Source organism: Bos javanicus, chromosome 18, assembly GCF_032452875.1.
Source record: "Bos javanicus breed banteng chromosome 18, ARS-OSU_banteng_1.0, whole genome shotgun sequence".
NCBI classification, from domain to species: Eukaryota; Metazoa; Chordata; class Mammalia; order Artiodactyla; family Bovidae; genus Bos; species Bos javanicus.
Window position 1 is genome coordinate 11,212,075 of NC_083885.1, and position 26,380 is coordinate 11,238,454.

The following is a 26,380-nucleotide window of genomic DNA, read 5'->3' on the forward strand; positions in this document are numbered from 1 at the left end:
TTCACAGGGACTAGGAAGTTTGCTACCCCTGTTGGTTCATGGCACATCCTTTGCTGACGTGAAATGGCTTTAGCAGTCTCTTTTGGGGGCAGGAGATGGAGTTTAATTCAGGCCATAAACTCACCGGAGCCTGAATGAGTCCAGATGCTGACTCAGAGTGAGGAAAAGGAGGCGCCACGAGAAGCTGAGTCTGGGAGAGACCGAGCCAGGATGTCCATGTGGCATCAGGCCGCTTGCCGTGCTGGAGGCCGTTGGCTTGAATCCCAGCTCCACCACTTCCTGCCTGCTGGATCTTGCTAGTGTGGCTTCTGTGAGCCTCAGTCTCCACATCTGCACAGTGGGGAGACAGGGGGGCCCGGTCCTCTCTGCCGTGGCGGGTTTGGCACTGACGGACTTCTCTGGCCGCCCTCTGCTTCCTTTCAGAGCACGAGATTGCCCAGCTCTGCCTCAGGCGCCCAGGCCGCCCGTCACTCCCTGCCCTCGCTGCCGGCGTGGAGCCATGAGCTGTGTCCTGATTGGTGTCGTGCCCTTGGGGCTGGTGCTGCTGCTCTGCGGAGCCCAAGGCTTGTTCCTGCCCAATGTCACACAGTTAGAGAAGCTGCTCAGCAAATACCAGGGGGACCAGCCCCACTCACGGACGCGGAGGGCCATCTCCAGGGCGGACCGGGAGGAGATCCTCACACTTCACAACAAGCTGCGGGGCCAGGTCTCGCCACCCGCCTCCAACATGGAGTACATGGTGAGCGCGGGCCCAGGGCGGGGGGCGGGGCCCAGGCCCCGGGGCTCCTGGGCAGAGAGGCTCCCCTGGCTGCACCTCTCTGAGCTCAGCCCCAGCTCCATGCCCTCGACTCTCCCCCTAGGCCCTCCTGGAGTGGGGGCGGTGAGGGTCACAGGCTGGGCTCTGGCCTCCGTGTCTCCTTCGCTGGGCTGGGCCTTAGCACTCACTTGGTAGCTGGCGGGCACACCCATCGCGTGCCCAGCACAGACGCTCAGCCCTGGGGCTGTGCTGTTGCCATGGCCTCCGTGCAGCATGATCTCCACCCCACACTCTCCAGGTGCTCCTCTGTCCAAACAGTGAGGGGCAGCTGAGTCTGTGAGCAGTGGGGTGTTCTGCTGGGAGGAGGAGGCCGAAAAGGGATGGTGGAGGGTCCCCTGTACCTCAAGAGAAGCCCCCGCACTTAGGAACAGAAGGAGCGACCAGCTCCAGGTGCCCGTCCCCAGCCCCACCCTCACTCATGTGTCTCCATGTCTGGTTTTCTCGGCCCCAGGAAGTGGGCACCGTGGTTCCCCCCAGCTTTACAGACTGGCCCGGGATCACACAGCTGGCAGAGGCAGAGGTGGATTCCGACCTGGGTCTGGCTGAGTCCAGGACCCACACCCTCGTTTGCCTGTCCATGCTCAGTCTGAACTCTACCCCACCCTGCTGCCCCTCTAGGTACCCGGGGCTCTTTCTCCACCTGTTTCCATCTTCCCTGCCCATGCTGTTCTCGCCTTGATTAGCGGGGCAGCCTCAGCCCTGGAGGGGCTCCCATCTTGCCCTCTGAATCCTGGCATCATGTTGTAATTCCTCAATCTATTCTTCCAGCCTTTCTCCTGGCAGGAGCCTCGAGGGCCCTCTGTGCTTCTTGCCTGGCACCTGAGGCCTCCTGTCAGGAGCCCTGGTCTGTCTGGTTAGCTTGTTTCCCTTCCTCCTCTGTGGCCAGAGAGGTCTCAGGGTGCTGTGCATACAGCCCCCCTCTGCACCCCAGGCATCTGCACCCTGTCACTCCCGTATCCAGCTCCGTGCAGCCCAGGCCCCTCTCCTTCCTTTGGACTCAGTTGCCGCTCTCTGTGTTGATCATGCTCTGACCTTGGTCACCCTCACGGTCGGGCACCTGCCAGTGTGGCTGTGGGCCCCTAGGCATTGCTGTGCCTGATGAGGTGGCCCGTCACCAGGGATGAGTGGATGCCCGCCTGGGAAGAGCCTGAGAAAGGCTGTCCCCTGGGGACTCCTTATGAAACCATTTCTTTTTTTCCCCTCAAGAAAATAGTCCAGGGGTTTGTTCTGAAGGGGCTGTGCTAATTTTAGGAGGCAGAGTAGGCACCCTTTCAAAATGTTAGTGTGCAGGGCAGCCATGCAGAGCTCTTTAGGGTTAAAGATGGAGAGAATTAGGGTAGGTTTCTTTTTAGGCTCCTCCTGCCCCCTGCCAGGATCCTCGCCTGCCAACGTGCATCCACCCAACAACAGGTGGCACTGACTGGAAGAGAGTGTCTCAAATCCATGGCTTCCTGCTCAGCCCCGCTTCCTGGGGCTTTGAGCCACAGCCCTCTGAAACAGGCTCATCCCAAGAGGTGGACTATAAAACCCCATGGAGTTAAGACACCCTGTTTTGAGGTTTTACGAGTAGACAGGCTCTGGAGCCAGCCTGTCTGGGTTTAGGACTTGCCCCTGGATGTTGAGGAGTGCAGTTATCTTGGCCAGAAGGAGACGCAGGACTGGAGATGGGGGCAAGGGGTGGCTCCATGCTGGGGTCCTGTGGTTGGTGAACCAGTCTCCTGGAACGTCCCAGGGCCCTCCCCATACAGGCTGTCAGTGAGCACCTATTGTGCGAGGGGCTGGGCCTCCTGCCTGCCTGGTGACTCTGGGAGGGGGCGGGGCAGCCGCTGGCTCACAGCCTGAGGGCGCTGGGCATCAGATTCTCGAAAGAGAGAAGTGGTCTCCCTCACTTGGTTCACCGTTTTCTCTTTTGGGGAGTTATGTATGGGCCCTGTGCTGGCTGGGAGGGGAGCCGGTGGCAGATTCTTTGTCCTGCAGGTGGCAGGGTGGGCTTTGCCGGAGGGGAGCAGGACTGGGTGAGTTGAAGGCATTTCTTGCTACTTAGAAAAAAAAAACTATATATATGTGTGTATATGTACGTGTGTATATATATAGGGTTATATATAGGCTTCCCAGGTGGCACTGGCGGTAAAGAACCTGCCTGTCAGTGCAGGAGATACAAGAGATGTGAGTTTGATCCCTGGATCAGGAAGATCTCCTGGAGGAGGACATGGCAACCCATTCCATTATTCTTGCCTGGAAAATCCCCATGGACAGAGGAGCCTGGTGGGCTATAGCCCATAGGGTCACAAAGAGTTGGACATAACTGAAGCAATTTAGCATGTGTGTGTATAAAGAAATATATATGTATATATAAAATGGTAAAATATACATAATATAAAACTTACCATTTCAACCATTTTACAATGCACTGTTCAGTGGCATCAGGTACCTTCACACCATTGTACAGCCATGACCACCATACATCTCCAGGTTATTCATTCTCCCGTTTCACATATGAGGAAACTGAGGCTGAGAGGAGGGATTTGCCAGGGTTCCCAACAAGTTACAGGATGAGCAGGAGCTCTGAGCATCCTGGCTCCTCCAGGTTCTTTGCTGACCAGAGACCATCGAAATGCTCTAGGAGTCCTTGAGTCCAGTGTCGCAGAAGCTGAGCCTGCTCCTTAGGGTCGTCCTGGGGCCCGAGCTGGGGGCATCTGTGCAGTTTGAGTTCTTCCACACACTCCTGACCCTACCTCCTGGTGCCCATTTCTCGTCCCCTGCAGACCTGGGATGAAGAGCTGGAGAAGTCGGCGGTGGCCTGGGCCCGGGAATGCATCTGGGAGCATGGGCCCACCAGCCTGCTGGTGTCCATCGGGCAGAACCTGGCCGTGCACTGGGGCAGGTGAGAGCCGCCGTGGCCCCCTACTTGTGACCTGGGGTCTCACTCACACTGCCGGACCTCTGAGCATCTGTTAAATGTCACCCACCGACCTTCGCCCAGGTCAACTGGGCCGGTTTCCTTAGAGGAAGCGGGGAAGATGTCTTCTGACAGATTAAGACTCGCTAGCCATGTGCAAGGCACACGAGCTCTCTGAGTAGAGGCCCAGGAGTCACTAGGGTTCCAGGGTCTGCTTCCACTTTGCCCCATTCATTGAAAAATCGATATGGATTGGACAGAGCCCCTGAAAACACAGGGCGAGGTTTGCTGGCCTTCAGACCTACCATATCCAGTTCGTGAGCTTGGATTTTAACGGGACCCCAAGCCCCTGCACTCTCCTTTAGCCAGGGTTGTTCTGGGCAGGACCTGGGCAAGGGGTCATCACGGGGCTAGAGGCTTGACTTCGTGGAGGCATAGCAACCCGGTGTTGTTTTCTGCTTTTTATCCAGTCAGTCTTATGACAGCATCACCAGAAAATGTCTAAGAGGAACCCAACCCATGGACCCGCTGACCTGGTCAGCTCTTTCTGTGTTTCTGGGCTCCTGGGCTGCATCTGGCCGACATATTTTCACATAGTTGTAACTGTGGCCAGGACAGCTATTGATTTTTTTTCCTTCTCATACGACATCAGTTTTTTAGTACATACTTGTCACGGTTATCACATTTTAAAGGCTGCCTGTGAGCCATCAGGTTGACAGACCAGAATTTAGGCATTCCATTCTCGTAGTTGGGTTTTGTTTTTTTCTTTTTCCCTTTTTGCTCATTTGAATGATTTCATTAGGAAAACTCCAAGGAGTAGGATTGATGGGTCCATGGCAAAAAGGCTGTTCCCTTTCTGTATCAATATTGCTGACTCACTTTCCAGAGGAGCCCCTCATCTGAAAGCCCCTCAGCAGCTGAATGTTTTCTTTCTAAAACTGGCCCAGCCTGGCAGCAAGCTTGTGGGACATGGATAGATGGAGTGGTGGGTACCCTGTGGCCCTGGAGCTCTGTTGCTCTCTGTGTGTCCTTCTCCGAGCTGGCCCCAAGCAGAGAGGCGCTTTCCCTGGCCAGGGCACTGACGCCACCATTACCTGAGTCCTGACGGTAATCATTACAAGACCACTGACTGCCCTGCTCCCCACGGTGCCCTCAGAAGTGCCCAGTTCCCCCTGCATCTGTTCTGCTTATTGAAACCACTTTGTCTACACTTGCTGGTGACAGCAGCCGGGGCTTGCATCTGGCTTATTTTCTTTCCCAGTGCCAGCCTGGGGCTGAAGAGAGGACCAACGGTCACCAACAAGAGGTGGGGAGGGTCTTCTAAGTGCTGGGGGCGAGGGAGGGCTCAGGTGATAGGATCCCAAATGGGAGCTTGGAGCAAGGTTTGCCCCCCTTCGGTCTTTTCTTATGCAGTAGTATCTGTGAAACACAGGATTCAGGGCCTGCATATATTTCCCCAAATGTATATAAAAAGTACATAATTATTAGTATAAAAAAGGATTCACTGGGGCCAGATACATGTTTCCCATACACACAGGTGGTGTCTGGGTCACCCAGGCATACTCCTGGACTCTGAAGGAGGCCAGTTCGGGTTTTAAGCACTTCTAACAGGTGCCAGGTGGGATGTGGGGCTATTGGCCTGAAGGAGCGCCCCCCACCGCCTCTCCCCCCCAGCTCCACCGTGGGTGGTGGTGCTGCCAGAAGGGGTCTCTGCTGTTGTGTGCATGTGGTGGCCGGAACTTAACAAGCTGGTCTGTCCTCTGTCCCTGCAGGCCTCGTTCCCCGGGCTCCCATGTGCAGTCCTGGTATGATGAGGTGAAGGACTACACCTACCCCTACCCCCACGAATGCAACCCTTGGTGTCCGGAGAGGTGCTCCGGGCCCATGTGCACCCACTACACCCAGGTAAGGCCAGAAGATCAGGTGTGGCCTCAGCCTGGCAGCCCCAGAGCTGTGGGGCTCTCCCCCAATCAGAGGACCTCTGTTCTATCATTGCCTTAGTTTTTTCCCTTTAATTCAGTCCTACTCAAAGTATAACTGGTGGGTTGAGCTGTTTGTGGCTGGTTCACAAATATGGAAGCTGAGAATGAGCACTAGAAACTTCTATGGCAGTTTTACACTGCTGGGGCATTTTCCTTGTTTTGTTTTGTTCACTTTTCTGTTTTTGATTTAAACAAATGTCTGGATTGCTCATGGGTGAGGGGAAGAATTTGGGCCTCACTCCTTTACCACACACCCGTTTACTGTGGGCACCTTACGGATTCAGGCCAGATTATGTCACCCTGGCCATTTTCCCCTTAAACTTTGATGTATGGATGTCATCTTTTCAGATAGTTTGGGCCACAACCAACAGGATCGGCTGTGCCGTGAACACCTGCCCGAGGATGAATGTCTGGGGAGATGTTTGGGAGAATGCGGTCTACCTCGTCTGCAATTATTTTCCAAAGTAAGAACAAGTGACATGGTTTTATGGGTTGGGGTGTGTTTGCTTGCAGTGGAAGACCCAACTAGAACTGGCTTAAGTGGTAAAATCTCTTCATTACTTCACATAACAAGGCATTCAGATATTAGTGTGTCGAGGTTAGCTTAGTAGCCCAGCAGTGTCAATGAGAACGTTCTGTCTTCTTACAGTACTATCCTCTCCTCATGGTCATAAGAAGGCTGCAAAACATCAGGCACCAAGTCTTCCCAAACAGAAGGGAAGAGAATGGTAGAAAAGAGTTCTCTCCTTCGGCTTTTCTCTTGCCTGGCCCACTTTCTCCTTAAGTCATCTGCCAGAACCGGGCTACTCATGGACAAGGGGGAACAAGACTGCCCCAGTTGGCTTCGACCAATGAACTTGTCCCGGTTGGCTTGGCAAATCGTCCTCTGGGACTACTTGAATAAGTCGGAAGCAGGAATAGCTGTTGGCTGGGCAACTAGTGGAGTCCACCGTAAAGATTCTTTTTTTCTGAAAATATGCAGCAAAGAGCACTCTGGTAAATAGGTATTTTGCGTCTTTATATTTCCCCTCCCAGAAGGGGCCTCGTCAGGCTTTGTGGTCACAGCCCCTCTTCGTCTTCACGGCATCCTGATGTCATCAGTGTGTCTCTTATCCCTTTACTCATTCGCCTCTGTTGCTCATGAGACAACTATGTGCTGATTCTCGGAGAGCAGCTCACCCAGTTTACAGTCTGTGGTTTGCGCACTGGCCGTGGGGCTGGCTGCCATCCTAGCACTGGGCCCTGCATGCAGGGGCCCTTAAGGCATATTTTCTCAGTGACTGTATGAAGCAGGAATGACCTCATTTACTGGGTTGGGTCAGGAGTGGCCGTGAGAAGGTGGGATGAAGGGGAATCGCTGAGGTTGGGAGGAAAATAGAAACTCTCCGTAAACCATCCGGCACGCTAGTGGTGGCAGTGTCTCCATAGCCACAGGGATGAGGTTAGGGGTTGTGTCATCAGTGGGGGGACCAAGCCCCACGGAAGGGCAGTAAGCTGGTCAGAGCTCCTGGAAGAGTGGCAGGTGGGGAGTGAGGAATCAGTCAATTTGACTGTGTATTAAAAAACCCCAAACACTAGAAGATCCTACTAGAAATACCACTTCCCCCTTATTTAGCGCCTATCCCTTTCTTAAAAAAATTAATATCCTGTGTATAGTAATACACTAATCCTGAAAGTACAGCTGGTAAATTTTCACATGTATATACATGTATTAGTCAGCACAGGCTGCTGTAACAAAGTGGCTTCAGCAGCAGATTTCTCTCTCACAGCCCTGGAGGCCAGAAGTCCAGATCAGGGTCCAGCAGGGCTGGTTTCTGGTGAGGATTCTCTTCCCAGCTCACAGATGCCCACGTTCTCTCCATGTCTCCACATGGTGTTTCCTCAGTGTGTGCAGGGGGTGGAGGAGAGAGATGGAGGGGAAGTTGAGCTTCCTATGTCTCTTCCTATAAGGACATTAATCCTATTGGATCAGGGTCCCCACTCTTGTGACCTCATTTAACTTCAGTCACCTCCTCTGAGGCCTCATCTCCAAATGCACCTACCCTGGGGGTTAGGGTTTTAACATATGAGTTGGGGGGTGTGCACATACGTTCAGCCCATGCATCATGTATCTATAACATAGCACCCAGGTTGGAAGACAGGCTCCCAGGACGCCTGGCACCCAGCCCACGTCCACAACTGCTAACTCTGAGAGTTACTGCTCCAGTCCTGTGGCAGGCATGGTTTGTCACTGAGGAAACGTGGAGCCTACATATGCTGGCAGACTCAGCTGGGGGAGGGGAAGAGCCCATCTGGGGGCCCAAATGGTCTGAAGAACCTACTGAGCCCCACCCAGTGACAGGGCAGGTGCTGGGGTACCCAGGGTCCACCTGGTGATGGTCCATTTGTGGGGGTCAGCCTGAAGCCCTCTGTGAGTCCCGGCCAGCCTGCCCGTGAGGCAGATGTGCTCAACAAAGCAGTGTCTGCAGCCTGCTGGGGATGTTATTTTGCCCTCTCTGGGTGCAGATTATGACAGCCCCTGCCCACCATCCCCGGCCGGACACCCACATGGCCCTGGGTGGTTCCATTCCGCTATTTTGTGCTGACCAGGAGCAAACAGTATGTTTTCTGCAGTTTGTCCCTTGGCCAGCACTAACGGGACCCCTCCCTCCCTGGCCACCCTGGACAGCCGTCAGCCCATCACCCCATGAGGTTGCTGATTTAGCAAGTGCTCAAAGACTGTGTCACCATCACCAGAGGCCAGCCCCGACGTGAGGCGTACATACAGCCACCTCCTTCATCTCACGACCAGCCCCCAAGGTTACCCTGTACAGAGAAGGGGGCAGAGGTTCTGGCTGGCAGGGCCAGGTCTAGCCCCGGAGCCTGCTCCTCATGGCTCGGCTACCCTTGGCCCAAGAGTGGGGCCCTGCATCTATTTCCTGAGAGGATAGCTAGTTGACTGGGGCAACCCTGAAGGAGGTTCCTAGAACAGATCGCAGAGACTGGCCCCCAGTCACTCACTGCTCCAGCCTGTGCTGCCAAAGGCACCACTAGAAGGGCCTTAGAATCCTGCTCACCACCCACTACCCAGGCTCTGGAGAAATCCCATCGAGCGGCCTCTGGTTTTCCTGCCCTGGAAGCTTAGAGGGAGGCAGATCAGTGCCTGTGATGCCCAGAGGGACCTTGGTCCCAGCCCCACGAGCAGAGTATGGTCAAAGCTCTGAACCGCACAGGCTGAGGTCAAATCCCAGCCCTCACACTCACTTGCTGTGTGACTTTGGGCAAGTCACTTAACATCTCTGAGCCTGTTTCCTCTCCTGATAAAGGACTGAACTCTAGCATGTCCTTCCTAGGGTGCTGGAAGGATGGAGTGAGCAGGTGGTATGCAGTGAGAAGCCAGTAACCTCGAGGCCCTCCCTGGAACAGGCTGCCCATCACTCATTTGAGAAATGGCTTAAAAGGGAGGGTCCTAGCAGCTTCCCCAGCGTTGGTGTTGGGGCTGGGGGAGGGGGCGGTGCCACCGGCGTTCAGAGTTGTGCGAGGGAGCAGCGGGGGTAGGTGGGGGCCACAGGACAAAGGATGAGAAGGGGAAGGACGCTTCATGGCTCCTGGCTAGATTATTCTGTAATTCTCTAGACGCTGTGCACAGAGGGGCTCAGGGCAAGTGCCTGTCCCCCTCATACCTTCCTTCTTCCCTGACCGTGTCAGGGCCCCAAGAGGGTCTAGAACAGAAAGAGGGGTCCCCGGGCTCTGGCATGGCAGCCCTGTGATGGTGTTTCTGGTCTGTCCTCAGGGGCAACTGGATCGGAGAAGCCCCCTACAAAACCGGCCAGCCTTGCTCCGAGTGCCCGGGCAAGTACCGCGGTGGCTGCAAGAACAACCTCTGTTACCAAGGTAGGAATCCACTTCAGAGCCCTTGGGAGCGGGCTTCTGCTCCCACCCCTGAGTCATAGAGCTGCCAATGTGAAATGGGGATGTTGGACAGCTAGGGGGAGAAATTGGTCCCTTCCACCCTTGACCTCTGCTCCCCTCCTCCATCTCCAGACTCCAGCCCACACTCCCCTTCTCCCCACCCCATCTCCAGACTCAGGGTTGAGCCCCAGCTCCCCTTGGGACATCCCCCAGTGGGCGTCTCCCACGGGCGGCACTGACCAGAGGCATCCTGCCCTCTTGGTGCTCAGACTTTGGTATAAAACAGACAACAAACGAGGAATTTAAAGCAGCCGTGTGATGGATGGTCCAGGCCAGCTGTGGGCCGGGTGGGCTATCGGAGCCCCTCCTGCTTGTTCTTGTCCCCACCAGACCCGCACCAACCCACGTGTGTGGCTCACCCAGCCCTTACTCATCATAAACATCTACGTTCCCCCCGCCTCAGCTCAGGCCCAGCTAGAGCTTTCAGGCCGTGTATTTTCCAGCAACAGGGCGTTTCCATTTACCCCACTCCTGTAAATAATGCACATTTTTCATGCCTGAAGTGCTCCTCATATTTCGGACTATTTCCTCCAACTCCATCCCGGCTGAGGCGCTGACCATGTGTCTGCGGTTGAGGTGTGTTTTTTTCACGTGGCTGCATCAACAGGTCCTGTGACGGCTGAGAGGGGCCTTTCAGGAGGGTTGGCACGGGCAGGAGGCAGCGGCCCTTCCCTGCTGGGGGTTCGTGGGGTCAGCCCAGTGGGCTCCAGGGTGAAGAGTGGATTCCAGCCCTCTTGGGCCAGTTATTCCCTGCTGATTCTGCCCACTGCAGCGGGGCGGTGGCTGGGGGGAGTCCTCTGAGGGGAGAAGCAAGGGTCTGATGGTGTGGCAGTGTGGCCCAGTCCATGTGGTCTCCTGGGTTATGACTTACATGCGGGGAGCTGAGTCTCCGGGGGAAGCAGGGGCTCAACGCAGAGTCCAGACATGAGACTTCTGGCTCTGGATCTTAGTGATTTGAGGCTCTTTGCTCAAACCCCTCGGTCTCTCTGCCCGGCGGCAGAATGGGCCTGGTGACGCATCTGTCCGTGACGCATCTCAGACTCAGATGAGAGAGTTAGTGCATTTGGTGTGACCATCCTGAGTGCCTGCTGTGTGCCAGGATGTTGGTAGGTGATGGGGTGGGGTAACTATGGGGACCAGTCCCGGCCCTGCCCCGGGGAACCTGACATCCAGCGGGGCCGTTGCCCCTTTCAGGGCATGATACAGGTGCCTCGGGGCTGTAGCACAAGCCCCCGCGTGGGCCGGGTCAGGGAGGGCTTCCTGCGCAGGCAGCTGTCGAGGAAGACTGAGCCTGGTGATGAGGGAAGGGAAGGGCGCGCCCAGCAGGAAGCCGCTGTGCCATGGCACGGCGCACAGGTCCTGGCAGTGCCCGCCATGCAGTAGGGGGCTACAGGCGTTTGTTAGGTGGAGTTCCTCCTGCTCCCCCTCTCCACCGTCTTCGAGACAGGGTCCCCACGCCCATCCTTAGTGAAATATTTCCACGCAGTCCCACTCCGATACCTGGATTCCTGGGACAAGTGTGGGTTTTAGAGTCTAGTACACCTGCTTGGGGCTATCAACCCTGCACGTTCCAGCAGGGGGACCCCGGCAGGTCACCTCATCAGTCTGAGCCTCAGTCTTCCTGTGTGAGCATGGGGTGACGTGTCAGCCCCTGGGGATAACAGGAGGGCTGAGAAGGCAGGCCGACACTCGAGCCATGTTAGGCTCCAAGTTCCCATTCAGGCGGGTCCTGTGGCTGCTATCTGGTCGCCCAGAGGGACAAGTCCCCTCTCAGATCCTGAGGGCTGGTTAGGGGACTGTGAGGGAGGGCAGACTCCTGAGGGCACCCCCTCAGGTCTCCTGTTGGGGGACTCCATGTGTGCACGAGGCAGGCTGTTGTGATGCAGGGCGGGCAGAGGGGCCGGGTGTGCCAGGCAAACTGCTTGCCTTCTCTGAGCCTCAGTTTCCCCACCTGTAAGAGTAATGCCATCATCTCCTGCAGATGGTTTGCTGGGAGGATGTGGTGAGGAAGGTACAAGTTACTAGGACAGCAGCCTGCACATAGTCAGCACTTTATGGACCCAGCCTGTTATTTTCTTGGAGAAGCAGGTGAGGAGATATGACCTCACTTGTCACTTGGCCTGGAGTTCTTCACCTTAGGGGTTACTGGGGCCCCCATCCATCTCAGGATCCTGGCACATGCCTTCTTTTCTTGGAAAACACAATTGTGGTGTCACACCTCCTCTAGGAAGACTTCCCTGATTTCACAGCCAGGCTGCTCACTTGCCTCCACACCCTTACTGCACCCAGACTCTCCATGAACTTGAATCACCTGTAGTTACAACCGCTGGTTCATGCCAGGGCCTCCAGGGGCACCTGGCAGGTGTGTTCTGCATGTTGTCTGAATAAATACACCCCCAAAGTCCACAGAGGGGCCTTGTCAGAGAACAAATGTACACAAAGACAGCCTAGATACAGGTTAACCCACCCAACGAAACCTCCTGGACTTGCTTCTTTATTTTTAGTGGAAAATACCCAACTTCACTTGGAGGGCATCCTGATTTCCTTAGCTAACCATGCAGAAAGTCTCCTCTAAAGCAGCTTATCTGCATAAGCTACTTAATAAGCGTTTATTGAGGTGCCTGGCAAAGCCTTGACCTCTTAATGGAGATGGAGCAGGGATAAGGATAGACCATAAGAGGCGTTCCCACCCCTCTAGGCTGTCCCTGTGTGGTGATGAAGGGTGTGGGATTCAGGGAAAGGAGTTTGACTCTCGGCTGTGTGAGCTTGGGCAGGTCACATAGCCTCTCCAAAGCCTCAGTTTTCCCATCTGTGAAATGGGGCTGTTCACACCTCCCAGGGCAATGAGAGGATGACACGAGAACTTGACATTAGCTATGAGCTTTGTCCACACTTACAGAACCAGATGGAGTCTGCAGAATGATGTAGAAATGCTCGGTGCCCTGGGACCCCTGGTCCGGAGCTGGACAGTGCACAGGGTAACCTTGGTGTGAACTTGGGCACGGAATTTCCCCAGGCCTGTGCTGGTCCGCTCAGGGGATCTTAATTAGGATGTGCTCAAATACAGCCCATCCTCTGGGTAAGCATTCCACTTTTCATGTGTGTGTCCGAGGGTGAGGACTGTCTGCCCATTTTCTTAAATAGTGAGCCCTCAAATGCTTTAGGCTGCTCTACCCAACTATATTCGGCTAAATAAAGCTGCGATTATGAGGTATAAAAATCCTAAAGGCCAGTGGAAGAAAACCCAGCTTATTCCAGAGACAGCTCTGGCTTTCAGTGAAGGGCAAGCCTGAATAGCCACATTGACGGGAAGACAGACCAGAGACCGCTGCTGGGTTCCAAGTGCTGTTTGCAAACCCAGCATCTTCGTAAAGATTTTGCCTATAGAGTTTAGCTACAGATGATGTTTCCTGCATTACCCTTCCTGAATATCTTTAAACTTTGCTGGGACTATTTTTTTCCTCTCCAAAGGGTTCAAAGACAGAATTCATTGCAGGGGTTGGAGGGGGTTGACGGTCCTTCATGCAGCCAGTTTTGTTGAGCAACTGCTGTGTGCTGGAGCTCGTTGTAGAGTGGGTGTGAAGCAGGCTGGCTGCTGCCTCAGGGAGTTTGCAGCTGGTGGGGGAGGCAGGTGGTGGTGAGCCTGTTGTCCAGGAGCCGGACATGAAGGCCCACGAGCTCTGGTAATGAACTTGGGACTCAGGATTGATGTTCTCCTCTGGCTTCAATCCCGTCCATCCTCCTCCTCCCGTCCCATCCCCAGGGTTCCCCTGGGGTGGTGGTTGTACAGTGATGAGTCAGCCAGTGAAATGCCTGCAGAGTATCCTATCAAAAGGCATCCAGAGAAGATCTCTTGAAGAAATCTGGAAGTCGCCCTTCAATTGAATGGTTTGTGTCAACACAAAACAGTTGGTCTGCCCTTCAGAGAAGAAATGTTGTCACCCTTAAGGAGAAATGGAGATAAGGCTCAGAATTGGTGGACATTTGATGGGACTTGAGTCTTAATCCATTGACACAAAGAAGCCTGCGAGGGCCCCATACCTGCTCCTTGAACTCCTTATCAAAGCACATCTGTTGTCTTTTCTCACTGGAGAAGCTTAGAAGGCAAGGGTTTCCAACTCTGGTCCATGGCATCCTTGGCGAGTCCCCCAGCAGATGTGCACCAGCTCATGTGTGATAAGGGCACGCAAGCAATACTTTGCTTTGCTTTGGCTGGAGTGTAGGGCTTGGTATCCAAGTGGCCTATTACAGATCACAGTGACTTTCATGATGAGAACTGATGCTTAATAAATGCAATTTGTTTGGTGAATTAGAATGTTTTGAAACATGAAGGTTGCAATCATGTTTGGAGAAATAACCATATTTGGGTGGGGAAAAGATTGGGAGCCAGTGAACTAAGTTTTTTTAACCAAGAGTTGGGTCTTTGGCTCTTTGTAGGTGATGGTTCCAATGTTACTGGGTTTCAGAACTTCAGTGCAGAGAAAGGTTAAGTGATCTTGACCTTCGGGGTTGGGGAAGGGAGCAGAACGTGAGGGCGGTAAAGGGCAATGTGTCTAAGACCATCGACACGGGTATTCTTGCACCCCAATGGCATGTATCTAGGAGGACCCCTCCCTCAGTGAGAACCCAGGGCAGAGGGACCTTGGGGAGACAGCTGCGGTTTGGGGTCAGAGGATGAGGTGGCTTCCTGAAGCTGCTTCCTTGGGTAGGCAGTGGTGAGTAGGCAGAGATGTGACAAGAAGTCATTCTGACCATCCAGGGGTGGGTGCCGGGGCCTTCTAGCCTCCGGTCAGCCCAGCTGCTCTTGGGTTCCAAATCAAGCACAGCGAGCAGAGAGCCATCCGTCGCCTTTGGGGGAGAGAATCCCACCTGGCCAGTTGGCCCTGAAGTGGGACTTTCTCTTTGCTGCTGAAATGACCCTTTGTGAAAGCAAACCTCAAACTAGTTTCATCTCCAGATGGCTTTTTTACTTCTTCCCAAGTGCATTTCGTTTGGATCCCAGCATGTTGCTTTTCTCTCCCCCCTTCACTATTAAGAGACTTATGGCCAGGAAACTGAAACGGACGACATGAACGAGGTGGAAGCGGCCCCTATTCCGGATGAGAAGCACGTCTGGGTCACCCCGAGGGTGATCAAACCCAAGAAGCCCAAGAAAGACTCTCCTGTGAACTACATGAGTGAGTGGGGCTCTGCCCTGCCGGCCGCCTCTGGAGGGGCCAGTTTTCTCTGGGGTGGACGGAGTAGGGGAGCCAGTGGGTTGAGAGGTCTTCAAGTCGACAAACAGCGGGGACCAGGGTGGGGTGTAGCTTGCAAAAGCACCACCCAAACATGTTTCTAAAAAGTGATATTTTAAAGTCATTTCAAAAGAAGCATTACAGGAGCTGTGCTTGGGTAGCCTTCTCCCCTCCCCGCCCCATGCAATTATTTTAAGGTTAGACCTTCTCTTGTCCTTTCAGAGAGGACCGGGGCTGAGATCGGGTTCCAGTTGGGGTGCCCACCTCCCAAAGGATGAGTGAACAGGCAGCGTGGGGCCCAGCTCCCGGGGTTGCCACGCACACGGGTCCTGTGACTTGGACCTGCCTCTTTGACACTCCACGTGCTCATCTGTAAAGTAGGAGCCCTGATGCCTCTACTTAGCACTGTTTTAGTTTAGAGACACGGGTGTGTGCATTTCCCGTGTCCGTATTTTAGGAGAGGCATTGTGTTCTTGACAGAGAAGAACAGAAGCAGTCACTAAGGAGCTAGGCTATGAATTCTAGACCTGGGCTGCATGTTCTCATCTGTCCCTCCTCACCCATCTCCTTGCCGGAGCGGCTGCAGCTCAGTCAGGTTGCTGTGAGGACTCTTTACAGTCACATGGGTCCCCCCGTGTCAGCTGTACTGTGAGGTCCTCAGCGTTGCCTCCAACAGCTCCGTTAAGGTGGGAAGTTGGCTGTTTCCCCAGAGACTTTGGGAGGTCCCCAGATGCCCTGTTCTCACGCTCACCTCTGGTCTCCCAAGACCCTTCCCCTCCTGGGGCTCGCTTCTCTCTGCCTTTCCTTGCTCGGCTCTGATTCCTCCCTACCCGGCCCGGGTCACCTGTGTATGCGGCATCTTTACTGAAGTTTGGGGGCTCTAGAGAGCATTTTCTTACAGACACGGCACTAGGTATGGCTCCTCTGCCCGCCAGTGTCTCTGTTTTCCCTCCACACCATCACACAGCACACAACTGGACTCGGCTCTGAGCAGGGGGCCGGCTCACGCCCATCTTTCTCAGAAAGCCTTGGCTATTTTGTCAGTTGCCTTCCCGCCACCCGCACCCAGCCGGTGTTCTCGTGGGCCTTCAGTTATCTCTCCCCTGGGCTTCCCGCTTGTTTAGTCAGCCCATAGCTCTCTGTGACCAGGAAATACCCTGATGTCCTTGTCTGTCCAGAGGTTCCAAACTCTTTCATTATTATTTTATTTTTCCATAATGTAAAATTACAAAGTAATACGTGTCTTTCTGTCAAACTATAATACTACTACAAGATTCTGATATGTCCGTATAAACCAAAATGAAAACTTGGCAAAGTCCTCTTGGCTGTAGGGGAGATGACACTGGGGAGAATGGCTGGGTCCCCGCTTCCTGGGCTGCACAAGGCTCGCCCTCCAGGGCCCTGTGAGGCTGAGGGGAGCTCAGTGTACCAGGCTGCCTTCCAGGGTTGGTTCACTTTCTCTTCAAGGCTCAGAGAAACCCCTGGAGGTGGATACTGTACCCATCCCCAGTAATAAGTGGGATTTGAACCTCAGAGAGGGGAAGTAAGTGTCCGAGGTGATAGTGCTACTAGAAAAAGGAGCCGGGATGCAAACCTCCAACCTGCGCCTGCAGCCAGTGGGTGACGCTGCTGCTCTCATTATGATGAGGCTTCCAGGATATTCCAGAAAGTTCCTCAGGGTGGGGATGGGATCTGCTAACTCAGACTCATCTTCCCGTTTCTTGCCGTGACAAGTGTTTCTGCATTTCTCTCCTAGCCCAAGTCGTCAAGTGTGACACCAAGATGAAGGACAAGTGTAAAGGGTCCACGTGCAACAGGTAAGTAAGGGCTGGCCTCTCCCTCTCCTACCACCTGCAGCCCTTAGATACACCTGCTCTGGGTCAGGGGTCCCTTCGTGACCTGTCGGCTGATCTGCTGTGGAAATGCCAGGTGTGCTGTAGACAGGGAGATCCTGAACAGTGTTTTGGTGCAGGTGGGTGCTCCTTTCCACCCTCTGCATGAAGGGGTCCCAGAGTGATGTGGAGCTCTGGGCTGCGGCAGCGTCAGGGCAGGTGTGGCCATGGCCGGGTCCAGCACGGCCGCTGCGGAGTCCCAGTCAGCCTGCTTCCCCAGGGCCCCACCAGACGGGGAGCAGCCAGCATCTCCCCCAGAGTGGAACGAATTAATCTAGCCAATGGAGTCACTTAGTATCATCCATTTCGGATGTTGAAAAACATCTGCCAAGAAGAAGAAGCTTGGTTTTGGCAACATAGCCACTGAGCTGCTCCTTCTGGCAGCGAATGGCCAACAGGTGCAGTGGCCACGTGCAGACCCTCAGGTTCACGGCAGGAAAACCGTGTCATTGGTGGAGGGGCCCTTGCTCTTCTTCCTATTGGTCCTGGCATCTGTTCATCTAAAGCTGAATCGTATTATTTAAAGCACATGCTCATTGTGTATGCCCAGTAGTGGGATTGCTGGGTCATAACACAGTTCTATTTCCAGTTTTTTAAGGAATCTCCACACTGTTCTCCATAGTGGCTGTACTACTTTGCATTCCCACCAACAGTGTAAGAGGGTTCCCTTTTCTCCACACCCTCTCCAGCATTTATTGCTTGTAGACTTTTGGATCACAGCCATTCTGACTGGCGTGAAATGGTACCTCATTGTGGTTTTTATTTGCATTTCTCTGATAATGAGTGATGTTGAGCATCTTTTCATGTGTTTGTTAGCCATCTGTATGTCTTCTTTGGAGAAATGTCTGTTTAGTTCTTTGGCCCATTTTTTGACTGGGTTGTTTATTTTTCTGGAGTTGAGCTGCAGGAGTTGCTTGTATATTTTTGAGATTAGTTGTTTGTCAGTTGCTTCATTTGCTATTATTTTCTCCCATTCTGAAGGCTGTCTTTTCACCTTGCTTATAGTTTCCTTCATTGTGCAGAAGCTTTTAAGCTTAATTAGGTCCCATTTGTTTATTTTTGCTTTTATTTCCAATATTCTGGGAGGTGGGTCATAGAGGATCCTGCTGTGATTTATGTCAGATAGTGTTTTGCCTATATTCTCCTCTAGGAGTTTTATAGTTTCTGGTCTTACGTTTAGATCTTTAATCCATTTTGAGTTTATTTTTGTGTTTGGTGTTAGAAAGTGTTCTAGTTTCATTCTTTTACAAGTGGTTGACCAGTTTTCCCAACACCACTTGTTTAATACATTGTCTTTTCTCCATTGTATATTCTTGCCTCCTTTGTCAAAGATAAGGTGTCCATAGGTGCGTGGATTTATCTCTGGGCTTTCTATTTTGTTCTATTGATCTATATTTCTGTCTTTGTACCAGTACCATACTGTCTTGATGACTGTGGCTTTGTAGTAGAGCCTGAAATCAGGCAGGTTGATTCCTCCAGTTCCATTCTTCTTTCTCAAGATTGCTTTGGCTATTTGAGATTTTTTGTATTTCTGTACAAATTGTGAAATTATTTGTTCTAGCTCTGTGAAAAATACCGCTGGTAGCTTGATAGGGGTTGCATTGAATTTATAGATTGCTTTGGGTAGTATACTCATTTTCACTATGTTGATTCTTCCGATCCATGAACATAGTATATTTCTCCATCTATTAGTGTCCTCTTTGATTTCTTTCACCAGCGTTTTATAGTTTTCAATATATAGGTCTTTAGTTTCTTTAGGTAGATATATTCCTAAGTATTTAATTCTTTTCGTTGCAATGGTGAATGGAATTGTTTCCTTAATTTCTCTATTTTCTCATTATTAGTGTATAGGAATGCAGAATTGAAAGAGACACATGTACCCCAATGTTCATCGCAGCACTGTTTATAATAGCCAGGACATGGAAGCAACCTAGATGTCCATCAGCAGATGAATGGATAAGAAAGCTGTGGTACATATACACAGTGGAGTATTACTCAGCCAGTAAAAAGAATACATTTGAATCAGTTCTAATGAGGTGGTTGAAACTGGAGCCTATTATACAGAGTGAAGTAAGCCAGAAAGAAAAACACCAATACAGTATACTAACGCATGTATACGGAATTTAGAAAGATGGTAACGATAACCCTGTATGCGAGATAGCCAAAGAGACACAGATGTATAGAACACTCTTTTGGACTCTGTGGGAGAGGGAGAGGGTGGGATGATTTGGGAGAATGGCATTGAGACAGGTATAATATCATATATGAAACGAATTGCCAGTCCAGGTTCGATGCAGGATACAGGACGCTTGGGACTGGTGCACTGGGATGACCCAGAGGGATGGTATGGGGAGGGAGGTAGGAGGGGGTTCAGGATGGGGAACATGTGTACACCCGTGGCAGATTCATGTTCAGTTCAGTTCAGTCGCTCAGTCGTGTCCAACTCTTTGCAACCCCATGAATCGCAGCACACCAGGCCTCTCTGTCCATCACCAACTCCTGGAGTTCACTCAGACTCACGTCCATCGAGTCAGTGATGCCATCCAGCCATCTCATCCTCTGTCGTCCCCTTCTCCTCCTGCCCCCAATCCTTCCAAGCATCAGAGACTTTTCCAGTGAGTCAATTCTTCACATGAGGTGGCCAAAGTACTGGAGTTTCAGCTTTAGCATCATTCCTTCCAAAGAAATCCCAGGGCTGATCTCCTTCAGAATGGACTGGTTGGATCTCCTTGCAGTCCAAAGGACTCTCAAGAGTCTTCTCCAACACCACAGTTCAAAAGCATCAATTCTTCAGCGCTCAGCCTTCTTCATGGTCCAACTCTCACATCCATACATGACCACAGGAAAAACCATAGCCTTGACTAGACGGACCTTTGTTGGCAAAGTAATGTCTCTGCTTTTCAGTATGCTATCTAGGTTGATGTATGGCAAAACCAATACAATATTGTAAAGTAATTAGCCTCCAATTAAATAAATTTATATTAAAAAAAAAAAGCACATGCTCAAAAGAGAAGGTGTATTGTGTCACCTGAAAGAGAGGGTCCTGTTTTACACCATGGGGACGTGGAGTCAGGTTTGTCAGGAGAACGCTCCACTCGCCTTTGGCAGGAAACAACCACCAAAACAAGTATAAATAAAATAAGTGTCCTAGAATCTCGTTAGTATCAGTAATAATTTGATGTCATTTCTTCCAACCTTTGTTCTGTGCTCTGATTAGGCCTTTCCTATTGTACAATTTTGTATGTTACTGGTTTCACTTAAGATTTTGAAAGTCAATAACTATTCCTCAAAAACTTCATTTCTAGTGGCCGTATAATACGCTGACATTTGGCCACACAGAAATACATTTGGCTATTCCTTTGACACCTGCTGACTTACTTCCAGTTTTCCCCAGTTATAAACGGTTGGAATAACATGGAGGTCTGACTTTCTGACTTTTTTCTTGGGAGAGTCAAGAATCAAGAGATATAAATTTTTAAATTTTTTTAAATTGAAGCATAGTTAATTTACAGTGTTGTGTTAGTTTCAGGTATGTAGCAAAGTGATTCAGTTATACATATATATATATTCTTTTCAGATTCTTTTCCATTATAGGTTATTATAAGATACTGCATATAGTCCCTATATACAATATACAGTAGGTCTTTGTTGGTTATCTATTTTATATACAGTAGTGTGTATATATTAATCCCAAAGTCATAATTTATCCCTTCCCCAATTTCCCCTTTTGTATTCCTAAATTTTCTACGTCTGTGAGTCTGTTTCTGTTTTATAAATAAGTTCATTTGTATCTTTTTTTAGATTCCACACATAAATGATAGCGTATATTTGTCTTTCTCTGACTTCACTTAGAATGGTAATCTCTAGATCCACCCATGTTGCTGCAAATGGAATTATTTTAGTTTTATGGCTGAGTAATATTCCATGGTATATACGTACCATCTTTTTTATCCATCTATCTGTTGATGGACCCTTAGTTTACTTCCATGCGGATATTGTGACTATTGCTGGCATGACCATTGGGGTACCTGTATCTTTTCGAATTAGAATTTTTCATCTTTTCGGGATATATGCCCAGGAATGGGATTGCTGGATCACTCGGTGGTTCTGTTTTTAGTTTTTTAGGGAACCGCCATCCTATTCTCCATAGTGGCTGCACCAACTTGCATTCCCACCAAGAGTGTAGGAGGCTTCCCTTTTCTCCACACCTCTACAGCATTTGTTATTTGTAAACTTTTTAGTGATGGGTGGTACTTCACTGTGGTTTTAATGTACATTTTTTCTATTAGCAACATTGAGGATCTTTTCATGTCCCTGTTGGCCATCTGGCTGTCTTCTTTGGAGAAATGTCTATTTAGATCTTCTGCTCATTTAGGGGGCTTTCTGATGGGATTATTTGTTCTTTTTTTTATATTAAGCTGTATGAATTTATATATTTTGGAATTAATCGCTCGTGGGTCACTTCATTTGCAAATGTTTCCTCCCAGTTTGCAGGGTTTATGGTTTAAGGGACATGAATTGTTAAGGCTTTCTGGAAAGATTAATTGATATTTGTTTGTGAGCATGGTCACCATCAATGAATTTTATTCTATTACAACACCCTTGTAGTTTAACACCTGGAACTTTTAGTCTGCACATCTTTGATGATTGGTATCTGAGGACTTTTTTGGTGCCTTTGAAGCCACTTGTCTTTCTTCTGGACAAGCCATTTGTCCATCTGTTCATGGAAACGTCCATCTATTTGACTTGAATCTGAAGTACATGAAAATGGTCTTTAAAGAGGCCAAGTTGAATCTGTAATTGTGTCCATGTGTCTATACACTTCAGCCTGGGTAAATTGTGACTAGCTCCCAAACAGTGTATGCTAGATCACTGACACTTTTCTATATGTAATAATAGCTATTGAAGGGGAATAAAAACAATAAATTCATGGCGAGGTTTTATCAACGTATTTTATTCAACTTATGAAAATCATCTTCTTTCTTTCCCATCAGGTACCAGTGCCCCGCAGGCTGCCTGCACAGTGGAGCAAAGATCTTTGGGACTCTCTTTTATGAAAGTGTAAGTATGGCCAGAGCTTCTTTAAATGGCTGGCGTGGACTCCTGTCTCTGTGTTAAAAGCAGGTGGCTGGTTTTCAGGTGAACAGATTTTCTTTTTGCTCAGTAGTCAAACCTCCCTCTTAGCTAAGGCTAATAGGCATAGCTGATCCATGCCTATTTCTGGGGTCACAGATTTGTGAAGCCACTTTCGGAAATGGGGGCTGACCCCTGAGCCGATCAGTCTCTATGTTAGCCCCAGCGTTAATATGCTCCACTGGAGGGGGAGAAAGGGCTGTTTGTCACTGTTCTTAGTTTGTAAAGCAACACAGATGAGTTCTTAAAGATAAGCAACCCCAGAAACAAAGACGTGTTATAGAGCGAGGTCGGAGTCAGCAGTGGGGTGAGCCTTGGCCCGGCTTTTTGGCTTTTTGTGGGTTGAGGACAAACATCTTGTGTGTTCCTGGAAATGATTGCTGACAAAGGTGAATTCAGATGTACTTACATTCCGGCCCCGCCCTGCAGGCGTCCAGCATCTGCCGGGCCGCCATTCACTATGGGATCCTGGACGACAGGGGAGGCTTGGTGGACGTCACTAGGAATGGGAAGGTTCCCTTTTTTGTCAAGTCAGAGAGAAACGGCGTGCAGTCTCTGAGGTAAATATTCTGTGATCAGGGCTCCTGAAAACTTCTTTTCTGATTGTGAGAGTATTGTTGAAACCTTGGGAAGTTCTGGACCATATAAAGAAGTGGGAAATAATACAGATGACAATGCTATAACTCAGAAATCACCCCTATAAGCTGTTTAGCATATTTTATCCCACTGGGTTTCTGTGTGTGTGTCTAATGTGTTGAGCTTCTTGTTTGTATGTTTGCTTGTTTTTGTAGCTTTGAGGAAAGTTTATTCCATATTTGAAAGTTAATACTGCTCTTAATTATGAAATGTACATATAGCCATTAAGATATAGAAAAACAAATAAGGAAATATTGACCCCTTCTTTCCCACTTGCTCAAGATAGTCTCGGTACACAACCTTCGAAAGTGTATAGTCTTGCAGTCTGACGTGAGTTCTGAATCCTGCTTTTTCTCCCTTGCTTGTCACTGAGACCTTTTCCGACACCTCAGTAATGACTGATAGTATCTTTGAGTTTGCAGGCTAATCGTTCACTGGCATTCCCTACATACCCCCCTACCCCCGAGAATGAAGCTTTTCATTTTTTAAAAATACCTACTTGTGTTTGCAAGGTGCTTTTCACATAAGGTATGTGGATGGGTCACAAGGCAGACCATCCTTGCCGTCCTGACTTTTGGGGGATGGAGGGGGCATGGAGACCAGCAGGAGGCTGTGTCTTCATCTGTCCATGGCACCTGAGGCATAAGGTGACCAGGAGATGGTGGAACCCACTGCAGGCTCTGGGGTCAAACGGACCCAGCTCTGCCTCCTCCCCGTCTGTTAGCCATTAGGCTAACACAAATTTGTTTTCATACTTTGATAATGATATTAATAATACATGACTTCCTTTTAATCTTTTAAATGTATCATATGCATTTAAAAAGCATTGTTCTGAGGGGGCGTCCAAAGGCTTTACCAGGCCTCTAGAGGGATCCTTGGCACAAAGAAGGTTAATGAGCCCTGTTCTAGAATGTTCTCAGTCTAGACCTTGCTCTGGAATGTCCTAAGGGCTTTCAGGGTGATGGGAAACAAGTAGGAAGATATGAAATTGAGGTGGAAATAAACTAAGTACAGTAACAAGGGTGCATGTTTAGAAGCAGTTCTGTTTTGTATTCACCTAATGCTTCCTTTTACAGCAAGTACAAGGCTTCCAGCTCATTCACGGTGTCAAAAGTAAAAGGTAAGCTGGACAGTCTTCTCTTATATGACCACAATCCACAGGTTACCCTGGAATTTTGTTCCCCTTAGTTACTGATTTAATGGATATCATAACTGTTGGTACTGCTTTTCTCAGCATTGCCACAATATTGAAGAGGTTCCTGAGAAGGATTCCTTAGCTAGTTTCTAAACATATCTGAACTTGGCATTGGCCCTAGATGGCTAAGGCTGAAACACAGGCCCGAGTTCCCAGCTGACTATCACAGAAAGACTATTGCCTGGGTCTAGAGTAGCTAACAGGCTTCATAGGCAGTATTGATTTCTACTGAGTGGTAGTGGCTACCTGGACCATTGTGTTGAGAAGGATTCTGAGGTCCAGTTCTGTGCTCAGCAGAAAACGGAGCTGGAGAGGTTAGTCATGTCTGCCACAGAGGAGAGAGTGAAACCTGGGGAAGGACGTGGCCTATATTTGCTGTATCTCGTCCAGCTTTGTACCTGACCTGTGGCTTGTTCCTTTGGCAGGGCGGCATGTGACCATGGGAGAGCAGGCTGTAATCAGAACTGGGGTTGGATTTGTAGTTGCCCAGACTGGGCACTTGCCTGGAGGGGCTCAAGCAGGCAGGGGTGCATGGGCACCACCAGCCTTCCCCTCCCTGCTGGGAAGCTGCCCGCCTACCCTCTCTTCCTTTGGGAAAGCCATGCTTGTCATTTGGCCTGGATGCCAGACACGTTGTTCAGTCGTTCAGTCGTGTCCAACTCTTTGTGACCCCATGGACTGCAGCACGCTAGGCCTTCTTGGCCTCCACTGTCTCCTGGAGTTTACTCAAACTCATATCCACTGAGTTGGTGATGCCATCCAGCCATTTCATGCTCTCTCGTCCCCTTCTCCTCCTGGATACCTGACTACCTGGTTAGATATCTTTATAAAAATATGTACCATATTTTTATAAATTTTAAAAATTTTACCACATTACAAAATTAATACCTATTTATTCCAGATAATTTAAAAATATGGAGAATCAGTAGGGAAAAAAGAAAAAAGAAGACCTAAATTCCACCACTCAGAGATAACTACTCTGAACATTTTGGTGGATTTCTATAGAGTTTATTTTCCCTCTTCATTGAGTATATACTTTGGTAATATATACACTGATATGTTCTTAAAAATTGAAATTGGTAGCCTGATTTAGTTTTTGAATAATAATATACCAAGAGTATACTTCTATACCTTCAAGTGGACTTCTGAACTAATTTTAATGGTCTCCCCAGCATCCCATTGTGTAACAGACCCTTGTTGGACCTCTGCACAGACCCCTGCCCATCTAGATGATAGGCTCTGCTAGAGGCAGGCAAACTACAACCTTCAAGGCCAAACCCTGCCTGCCATCTGTTTTGTAAATAAAGTTTTATTGGCATGGAGCCATGCCTATTCATTTCTGTGTTGCCTAAGAATGGTTTTTCAACAGTATGTGAACTGTGAACTTCCAGATGTTCAAGCTGGTTTTAGAAAAGGCAGAGGAACCAGAGATCAAATTGCCAACATCTGTTGGATTATCAAAAAAGCAAGAGAGTTCCAGAAAAACATCTATTTCTGCTTTATTGACTATGCCAAAGCCTTTGACTGTGTGAATCACCACAAACTGTGGAAAATTCTGAAAGAGATAGGAATCCCAGACCACCTGACCTGCCTCTTGAGAAATCTGTATGCAGGTCAGGAAGCAACAGTTAGAACTGGACATGGAACAACAGTCTGGTTCCAAATAGAAAAAGGAGTATGTCAAGGCTGTATACTGTCACCCTGCTTATTTAACTTATATGCAGAGTACATCATGAGAAATGCAGGGCTGGAAGAAGCACAAGCTGGAATCAAGATTGCCGGGAGAAATATCAATAACCTCAGATACACAGATGACGCTACCCTGCATTTAGTGAAGAAGAACTAAAGAGCCTCTTGACAAAAGTGAAAGAGGAGAGTGAAAAAGTTGGCTTAAAGCTCAACATTCAGAAAACTAAGATCATGACATCTAGTCCCATCAATCACTTCATGGCAAATAGATGGGGAAACAATGGAAACAGTGTTAGACTTTATTTTTTCTGGCTCCAAAATCACTGCAGATGGTGATTGCAGCCATGAAATTAAAAGACGCTTACTCCTTGGAAGAAAAGTTATAACCAACCTAGATAGCATATTAAAAAGCAGAGACATTATGTTGCCAACAAAGGTCCATCTAGTCAAAGCTATGGTTTTTCCAGTAGTCATGTATGGATGTGAGAGTTGGACCATGAAGAAAGCTGAGGGCGGAAGAATTGATGCTTTTGAACTGTGGTGTTGGAGAAGACTCTTGAGAGTCCCTTGGACTGCAAGGAGATCCAACCAGTCCATCCTAAAGGAAATCAGTCCTGAATATTCATTGGAAGAACTGATGCTGAAGCTGAAACTCCAATACCTGTTGCGAAGAACCAACTCCTTGGAAAAGACCCTGATGCTGGGAAAGATTGAAGGCGGGAGGAGAAAGGGATGACAGAGGATGACATCACTGACTCAATGGACATGAGTTTGAGTAAACTCTGGGAGTTGGTGATGGACAGGGAGGCCTGGCGTGCTGCAATTCATGGGGTTGCAAAGAGTCGGACACGACTGAGCAACTGAACTGAACTGAAGGCTGGTTTCTATTACAACAGCAGAGTAGAGTGGTTATAACACAGACCATAGGGCTCAGGGAGCTGGAAATATTTAC

General features: G+C 49.8%; 1 protein-coding gene across 1 annotated transcript in view; it reads left to right on the plus strand.

Annotated features, from left to right (window-relative positions):
- Positions 1-26,380, plus strand: part of CRISPLD2 (cysteine rich secretory protein LCCL domain containing 2) — a 65,952-nt gene that overhangs the window by 16,229 nt on the left and 23,343 nt on the right. The window contains exons 2-11 of the mRNA XM_061386904.1: positions 424-739; positions 3,583-3,701; positions 5,489-5,621; positions 6,047-6,162; positions 9,471-9,571; positions 14,686-14,826; positions 16,640-16,700; positions 21,770-21,836; positions 22,338-22,468; positions 23,621-23,664. Coding sequence (XP_061242888.1) covers positions 500-739; positions 3,583-3,701; positions 5,489-5,621; positions 6,047-6,162; positions 9,471-9,571; positions 14,686-14,826; positions 16,640-16,700; positions 21,770-21,836; positions 22,338-22,468; positions 23,621-23,664 — 1,153 coding nt within the window. The 5' untranslated portion in view covers positions 424-499. The remainder of the gene's footprint in view (positions 1-423; positions 740-3,582; positions 3,702-5,488; positions 5,622-6,046; positions 6,163-9,470; positions 9,572-14,685; positions 14,827-16,639; positions 16,701-21,769; positions 21,837-22,337; positions 22,469-23,620; positions 23,665-26,380) is intronic.